Source organism: Acyrthosiphon pisum, chromosome A1, assembly GCF_005508785.2.
Source record: "Acyrthosiphon pisum isolate AL4f chromosome A1, pea_aphid_22Mar2018_4r6ur, whole genome shotgun sequence".
Lineage (NCBI taxonomy): Eukaryota > Metazoa > Arthropoda > Insecta > Hemiptera > Aphididae > Acyrthosiphon > Acyrthosiphon pisum.
In genome coordinates, this window is record NC_042494.1 from 96431952 (window position 1) to 96441058 (window position 9107).

The 9107-nt window shown below is 35.3% G+C and overlaps 3 protein-coding genes across 3 annotated transcripts in view; all 3 read left to right on the forward strand.

Moving 5' to 3' along the window:
• The first annotated feature begins 4506 nt into the window (after positions 1 to 4506).
• On the forward strand, positions 4507 to 6420 carry LOC103308566. Its single transcript, XM_008182171.1, has one exon. The coding sequence runs from the start codon at positions 4507 to 4509 to the stop codon at positions 6418 to 6420; it is 1914 nt and encodes a 637-aa protein (XP_008180393.1).
• A 1056-nt stretch (positions 6421 to 7476) lies between these two features.
• On the forward strand, positions 7477 to 8883 carry LOC103308567. Its single transcript, XM_008182172.1, has one exon. The coding sequence runs from the start codon at positions 7477 to 7479 to the stop codon at positions 8881 to 8883; it is 1407 nt and encodes a 468-aa protein (XP_008180394.1).
• Positions 8884 to 8956: 73 nt separating this feature from the next.
• LOC103308568 overlaps positions 8957 to 9107 on the forward strand; it is a 7161-nt gene continuing 7010 nt past the window's right edge. Inside the window, exon 1 of the mRNA XM_008182173.2 lies at positions 8957 to 9047. Coding sequence (XP_008180395.1) covers positions 8957 to 9047 — 91 coding nt within the window. The remainder of the gene's footprint in view (positions 9048 to 9107) is intronic.

Genomic DNA, 9107 nt, shown 5'->3' on the forward strand with positions numbered 1-9107 from the left:
AAAATCATAAATAAAAATTCAAAGGAAGGGTGTTGGCGCCCGCAGGCAAAAGGATTTTAAAAAACAAAAAAAAAAATTTAGAAAAAAATTATAAATTTGTGATTCATTTTTAAAATTGCAAACTACATACTCTAGATTCTCAAACTGAAGAAACTAATCTCTCTACCTAATTTATCAGGGCATTAGGTATTTAATTATGAAATAAATAGCTTGACCTAAAATCTTAAAAAAAAAATTGAAGGAGGGTGTCTGCGCCCGCAGGCAAAACCATTTTAGAAAACAAAAAAAAAATTTAGAAAAAATATAAATAAGGGATACTGAAGATATTAAATTACAATCTCCGAAGTCTTAAATAGAAAAAAACATTCTTACTAATCAATTCAACAAAGTATGAATATTTTTAGGGCACCAGGTAAAAGCATTTTAGAAAACAAAAAAAAAATTTAGATAAAATTATAAATTAGGGATTCATATTTAAAATTGCAAACTACATTCGCTAGATTCTCAAACTGAAGAAACTAATCTCTCTACCTAATTTATCAGGCATGAGGTATTAAATTATGGAAAAAAATAGCTAGATTTAAAATCTTACAAAAAAAATTGAAGGAGGGTGTTGGCACCCGCAGGCAAAAGCATTTTAGACGACAAAAAAAAAATTTAGAAAAAATTGTAAAGAAGGGTCTCATTTTTAAAATTGCAAACTACATACTCTAGATTCTCAAACTGAAGAAACTAATCTCTCTACCTAAATTATCAGGGCATGAGGTATTAAATTATAATAAAAAAATTGCTAGACTTAAAATCTTAAAAAAAAAATTGAAGGAGGATGTTGGCGCCTGCATGCAAAACCATTTTAGAAAACAAAAAAAAAATTAGAAAAAATTATAAAGAAGGGAACCAGGTAATCAATGTTGAAAAAATTAAGTCACACTTAAAATCATAAAAAAAAAGTTGAAGGAGGGTGTTGGCGCCTGCAGGCAAAAGCGTTTTAGAAAACAAAAAATAAATTTAGAAAAAATTATAAAGAAGGGATACTGAAGATATCAAATTACAATCTCCGAAGTTTTAAATAGAAAAAACCATTCTTGCTCATCAATTCATCAAAGTATTAATATTATGAGAGCACTATGTAGTCAATGTTGAAAAAATTAAGCCACACTTAAAATCATAAAAAAAAAATCGAAGGAGGGTGTTGGCGCCCACAGGCAAAAGCATTTTAGAACACAAAAAAAAAATTATAAAAAATTATAAATTAGGGATTCATATTTAAAATTGCAAACTACATTCGCTAGATTCTCAAACTGAAGAAACTAATCTCTCTACCTAATTTATCAGGGCATGAGGTATTCAATTATGAAAAAAAATAGCTAGATTTAAAATCTTACAAAAAAAATTGAAGGAGGGTGTTGGCGCCCAAGGGCAAAGGCATTTAAGAAAACAAAAAAAAAATTTAGAAAAAATTATAAAGAAGGGACTCATACTTAAAAAGGCAAACTACAATCTCTAGATCCTTAAACAGAAATAATATTCTTACTAATCAATTCAACAAAGTATGAATATTATGAGGGCACCGGGTAGTCAATGTTGAAAAAATTAAGCCGCACTTAAAAAAATAAAAAAAAATTGAAGGAGGGTGTTGGCGCCTGCAGGCAAAAGCATTTTAGAAAACAAAAAAAAATTTAGAAAAAATTATAAAGAAGGGACTCATATTTAAAAAGGCAAACTACAATCTCTAGATTTTTAAACAGAAATAATATTCTTACTAATCAATTCAACAAAGTATGAATAATATGAGGGCACCAGGTAAAAGCATTTTAGAAAACAAAAAAAAAATTTAGAAAAAATTATAAAGATGGACTCTTTTGGAAAATTGCAAACTACATTCTCTAGATTCTCAAACTGAAGAAACTAATCTCTCTACCTAATTTATCAGGGCCTTAGGTATTTAATTATGAAATAAATAGCTATGTATTTAAAATCTTACAAAAAAAATTGAAGAGGGTGGTGGCGCCCGCAGGCAAAAGGATTTTAGAAAACAAAAAAAAAAAATTATAAAAGTTATAAATTAGGGATTCATATTTAAAAAGGCAAACTACAATCTCTAGATCCTTAAACAAAAATAATTTTCTTACTAATCAATTCAACAAAGTATGAATATTATGAGGGCATGAGGTATTAAATTATGAAAAAATTAAGACACACTTAAAATCATAAATAAAAATTCAAGGAGGGTGTTGGCACCCGCAGGCAAAAGCATTTTAGACGACAAAAAAAAAATTTAGAAAAAATTGTAAAGAAGGGTCTCATTTTTAAAATTGCAAACTACATACTCTAGATTCTCAAACTGAAGAAACTAATCTCTCTACCTAAATTATCAGGGCATGAGGTATTAAATTATAATAAAAAAATTGCTAGACTTAAAATCTTAAAAAAAAAATTGAAGGAGGATGTTGGCGCCTGCATGCAAAACCATTTTAGAAAACAAAAAAAAAATTAGAAAAAATTATAAAGAAGGGAACCAGGTAATCAATGTTGAAAAAATTAAGTCACACTTAAAATCATAAAAAAAAAGTTGAAGGAGGGTGTTGGCGCCTGCAGGCAAAAGCGTTTTAGAAAACAAAAAATAAATTTAGAAAAAATTATAAAGAAGGGATACTGAAGATATCAAATTACAATCTCCGAAGTTTTAAATAGAAAAAACCATTCTTGCTCATCAATTCATCAAAGTATTAATATTATGAGAGCACTATGTAGTCAATGTTGAAAAAATTAAGCCACACTTAAAATCATAAAAAAAAATCGAAGGAGGGTGTTGGCGCCCACAGGCAAAAGCATTTTAGTTGACAAAAAAAAAAATTATAAAAAATTATAAATTAGGGATTCATATTTAAAATTGCAAACTACATTCGCTAGATTCTCAAACTGAAGAAACTAATCTCTCTACCTAATTTATCAGGGCATGAGGTATTCAATTATGAAAAAAAATATTTAGACTTAAAATCTTAAAAAAAAAATTGAAGGAGGGTGTTGGCGCCCGCAGGCAAAAGCATTTTAGACACAAAAAAAAAATTATAAAAAGTTATAAATTAGGGATTCATATTTAAATAGGCAAACTACAATCTCTAGATCCTTAAACAAAAATAATTTTCTTACTAATCAATTCTACAAAGTATGAATATTATGAGGGCATGAGGTAATCAATGATGAAAAAATTAAGCCACACTTAAAATCATAAAAAAAAATTGAAGAAGGGTGTTGGCGCCCGCAGGCAAAAGGATTTTAAAAAACAAAAAAAAATGTAGAAAAAATTATAAAGAAGGGACTCATATTTAAAAAGGCAAACTACAATCTCTAGATCCTTAAACAGAAATAATATTCTTACTAATCAATTCAACAAAGTATGAATAATATGAGGGCACCAGGTAAAAGCATTTTAGAAAACAAAAAAAAAATTTAGAAAAAAATATATAGAAGGGACTAATTTTTAAAATTGCAAACTACATACTCTAGATTCTCAAACTGAAGAAACTAATCTCTCTACCTAATTTATCAGGGCATGAGGTATTAAATAATGAAAAAAAATAGCTAGATTTAAAATCTTACAAAAAAAATTGAAGGAGGGTGTTGGCACCCGCAGGCAAAAGCATTTTAGAACAAAAAAAAAAATTTAGAAAAAATTATAAAGAAGAGACTCTTATTGAAAATTGCAAACTACATTCTCTAGATTCTCAAACTGAAGAAACTAATCTCTCTTCCTAATTTATCAAGGCATGAGGTATTCAATTATGAAAAAAATAGCTTAACTTAAAATCTTAAAAAAAAAATTGAAGGAGGGTGTTGGCGCCCGCAGGCAAAAGCATTTTAGAAAACAAAAAAAAAATTTAGATAAAATTATAAAGAAGGGATACTGAAGATATCAAATTACAATCTCCGGAGTCTTAAATAGTAAAAACTATTCTTGCTAATCAATTCATCAAAGAACGATTATTATGAGGACACCTAGTAATCAATGTTGAAAAAATTAAGCCACACTTGAAATCATAAAAAAAAACATTGAAGGAGGGTGTTGGCGCCTGCAGGCAAAAGCATTTTAGACGACAAAAAAAAAATTTAGAAAAAATTGTAAAGAAGGGTCTCATTTTTAAAATTGCAAACTACATACTCTAGATTCTCAAACTGAAGAAACTAATCTCTCTACCTAAATTATCAGGGCATGAGGTATTAAATTATGAAAAAAAAATAGCTAGACTTAAAATCTTAAAAAAAAAATTGAAGGAGGGTGTTGGCGCCCGCAGGCAAAAGGATTTTAGAAAACAAAAAAAAAAATTATAAAAAGTTATAAATATTAATAGTCAAGATATACAATTATTAGGATTCGCTGACGCGTCTCAGGTTGGATACGCAGCAACAGTGTATTTGCGAGTGGTAGACCAGGATGGTAATGTCAAAGTATATTTCATAGCGTGTAAAACAAAGGTTGCACCACTGAAGTCATCATCAACGGATATGTCGTTAACCATACCCCGGTTGGAGCTCTGTGCCGCGCTCCTGTTGTCACGTCTGTTGTCGATACGTTTGAAAACCTTACGGGATAAAGTCAAGATTACGCGAGTCCGGGCATGGACAGATTCAACCATTGTTTTATCCTGGCTCACAGCCGAACAAAGGCTGTTTAAAATATTCGTCACTAATCGTGTATCCAAAATACGAGACCTCGTGCCCCAGTGCGAATGGGCACACGTTGGTACTTCAGAAAATCCAGCTGACCCTGCCTCGCGAGGATTACTGCCAGATGCTTTGGTAGCATGCTCATCATTTTTACATGGACCAAAATTCCTTCATTATGCTGAATGCCAATGGCCGGTTGTTACTACATCAAGTGTAAGTCCTGAAGAGCTTCCTGAATATAAACGCCCATCAAAAAATATGCTTCTAACCCGACAGGTTGATGCTAGCTTCATCCAACGTTTTTCCGTGTTGCGCAAGATACAACGGGTGTTAGCATACTGTCTTAGGTTTGCTGACAAGGCTCGGCAACGTACGGTTGTGAGTGGACCAATCACTTGGCTAGAGTACGAGAAAGTATTAATTAAGGTAACAATGTACACCCAAAGGTTATATTACTCAGATTTGTATCACCAACTAGTAACTTCAAATTCCATCGTCACTCCGAGTTCCCTTGCTCAGCTTGCACCCTTCGTCGACGCTCATGATATTATTAGAGTAGGCGGTCGTTTACAGCATTTGGGCTTGCGCACCGACGCCAAACACCCTATTTTGTTGTCGAAATCGTCTCACCTTGCTCAGCTTATTGTCCATCACTACCATCTCAATACTTTACATGGTGGAACGCGTTTAGTAGCTTCGTTAGTTCAGCGCCGTTTCTGGATCGTTTCAATTCGAGCTGCGATTCGTCAAGCCATATTCATATGTACAGTGTGTACTAGATACAAGGCCGCAGCTCCCCAACCATTGATGCCAGATTTACCATCAACAAGGGTCCAACAATTCCGACCATTTTCCAACGTGGGCATGGATTACGGAGGTCCCTTCACCATCAAGGAGAGTCAACGCCGTAACTCAAAGACGCATAAGGCGTATCTTGGGTTATTTGTCTGTCTATCTACCAAGGCTGTGCACCTGGAGGTCGTCACAGACTTGTCGACGGAGGCATTCCTAGCGTCTCTCGATCGATTTGTGGCTCGGCGAGGTATTCCGGTGCAGATTCATTCTGACTGTGGAACTAATTACGTTGGAGCAGCGAAACAACTCAAGACATTATTCCACGATGCAGCAACGAAGGAAGCACTTCATGCACGAGTTCCATGTCAATGGAAGTTCAATCCGCCTGCGGCTCCGCACTTTGGTGGTATTTGGGAGGCTGCTATTAAGAGTACTAAGTTACATCTAAAGAAGGTAGTAGGTAATCAGGTGTATACTCTGGAAGAATTGATGACGCTAATCACACGTATTGAAGGTGTACTCAACTCTCGCCCATTAGTCGCCATGTCGACCGATCTGAACGATTTATCTGTGCTAACACCAGGACATTTTTTAATTGGGCAACCTCTAATGGCGATTCCCGAACACGACATTGCTGACGTTCCGCAGAATCGTCTCAAGCGCTGGCAGTTAATTAGACAAGCCCTTCAGTCATTCTGGAAACGATGGAGTCGGGAATATCTCCATACGCTGCAGAGCAGACAAAAATGGTTCCATCAAAATCCTAGTCTCGGTGTCGGAGATATCGTTGTCATAAATTCACCTTCTCGACCTCCGTTGATGTGGCAGCTTGGTCGAATCATCGAGGTCCATCCTGGTGCTGACCAAGTGGTCCGTGTAGCCACTGTCAAGACTGCAGAAGGGACACTGAAACGTCCAGTCGTGAAGTTGGTCAAACTACCTACTGACAACGCTTAACCTTCTTTCATTGTTCCATCTCCTGCTTTTTCCCAAAAATGTACATATTTTTTTTGTTTTTTTTTTTTTGTTTAATAAGACATCGTGGGCGTTACGCGGTCGATCATATGTTTGTGTTGTCGCCGTTATTGGCAGTTGCGCACGTGTTTGTGTTGTCGCCGTTACTGGCTGTTGCGCACATGGATTTGATTATTCGCGTTAACTAACTGGTAGTTGTTATACGCGCATTACGTGACATACGCTTGGTCAACTATTATATTGTTTGGTTCATTGTGATGTAAACCGCCGTATGTATACTTGATTGGAGGACATCGCATTCGTCGACACGTCGTATGGGGCAGCCGATCAACGACCAGGTCAGACGTATCACTCCGTATTATCATTATGTATTAGATTATCATTTTTATCGTATTGTAGCGGTTGTTGATATCAACACCGTGTGCTTATGTTTATAATATTATTATTATCACACTCACGTTTGTGATTTGTTGATCAATTATTATTTGTATTATTATTTGGTAGGACTAACATATCATTTAAGGTGCTCTCGTGTACATCATATTTTCCTACTTATATGCAATAAATTTATACAGTCCACTATTAAAATATCATTTGTTTTATTTCTATATATTTTACATCGCCTTTAATTATTAATTATTTATTAAATTACCAGTGAAAGAGTTAGGATATAACCATGTATATTTAAACTGGCTATCACAACTAAACATTTGGTCCTTTCGGCCACGGATAGCTATCAATTAGTGTTAGTATATTATTTGGTTTTGTAGAATATTATTATTTGTTTATCCTATTAGCATCTTTGTGTTTCTTTGTCTTGTTTGGTGGTTTTGCGTTGTTAGGTGCTTAGGTACTACATCGTTTATACAATGCCGAAAAAAAAATCAGCAACAAATTTACAATGAGCAAAAAAAGATCGAATTAACGCGTGCGCGTGCCGCAAGAGACGTCGCGTTACGATCGATTAATAAAATATTAAGCATTGCTAAGGATGCTGTAATCAATTCCGAAAATCGTCCCACACTAGAAGCTCGAGTTATGTCGTTAGATCGACTTGTCACTACTTTCAATAATGAACAAAAACATATTCTGTCAACACTTGCTGAGGCCGACGAAGTAGACAAATTTATGGAAGTGGATGAAAACGTCACCGAAACAATGCAATCAATGTGTGATCAGATTAATGTAATAGTAGCAAAGTTAAAACCGAATGCTTCGATATCCGCTCCACGCAATGATACGAGCAATGATAGGAGTCAATCTTCTGTGCAATCACTGATCTTACCACGAATAGAGATACCAAAATTTGATGGAAATATCATTGAATGGTGCTCATTCCGTGATATGTTTACATCTTTGGTGCACGACAACAAACATTACGAAGATATTGAGCGTTTCCATTACCTGTTGTCTTATTTATTAGGTCCACCGTTAACAATAGTAAAGGCGGTGCCACTTACAGCTGACAATTATTCTATTGCTTGGAACGCGCTTAAAAATCGGTATGATAATAAGCGCCTATTGGTTACTGCGCACATTGAAAAACTATTTGCATTTGCGCCGTTAACAAAGGAATCTCCTGTATCACTTTCATTGTTCGTCAATACCTTTCGGGAAAATGTATCAGCTATACAAGCTCTTGGAGTTGGAGACTTGGCTGGTTTTATATTATTCTACATCGGTTCACGCGTTATTGATCCTTTGACACGACGATTATTTGAGGCTACTGTTGTGAAAAATGAAATACCTGATTTGAACTCATTATTAGATTTCGTATCACAACGATGTAACGTTTTAGAAAACGTCGGCAGTAGTTTTAGCATTAGTTGTGTGGAAAATAATGAAAAGACCTTAGGGAAGACAACGATTAAGAAGATCCAGGGCAAGAAGTCCGAGAAGACATCGTTAGCCGTGGTCAACCCCGCCAAGTCAAAAAAGTGTTTGTTTTGTGGACACCCACATGCAATTTACAAGTGTTTTGGATTCCGAAAGCTAACAGTTACCAGTCGCCGCGATTTTGTCAATAAAAATCAATTATGTTTTGTTTGTTTGAACAGTGGACACACGAGCAGTGCGTGTCCTACGTCTTTTACGTGCCGTACGTGTTCGAGTAAACATAGTACATTACTACATTTGACAGATGATACTACAAAATCGAGTACCGATAAGACAAATGACAACTCCGAACGAGCTACAAGTTGTAATGCAACACAGTTTTCGGGAGTTACACATACGGAAACCACTGTTTTGTTGGGAACGGTCGTAGTTAGGGTTCGTGACAATACAGGAGCCTTACAAACAGTCAGGGCAGTGTTAGACAGTGGATCACAGGTGTCCGCAATGACAGTAGATTGTGTCCACCGGTTAGGTTTGACGCGAAGGAAGTGTCCTGTTGAGGTCATTGGACTTTCCCAAACCGGTTACCACTGTCAAAGGTCAGACTAATTTTAACTTTTTCCCTGTACAAGCCGACGCTGCCGAATTTAAGGTAACCAACGTCATTGTCTTACCTCGCATTATGTCGACGATGCCTAACAGAGTTTTGCCAACTGAGTACGAGATCGCTATCGTCACCTTGTTTTTGCAGACCCCCAATTTGATCACCCTGCGCCAGTAGATATGTTGATTGGAGGAGACTTATATCCGTCCATCATTCAATCTAGAGCTGA

Bases quoted from the DNA above. Each gene is read 5' to 3' on its own strand.
- LOC103308566 (XM_008182171.1), top strand. From the start codon at position 4,507: ATGTCGTTAACCATACCCCGGTTGGAGCTCTGTGCCGCGCTCCTGTTG.
- LOC103308567 (XM_008182172.1), top strand. From the start codon at position 7,477: ATGTCGTTAGATCGACTTGTCACTACTTTCAATAATGAACAAAAACAT.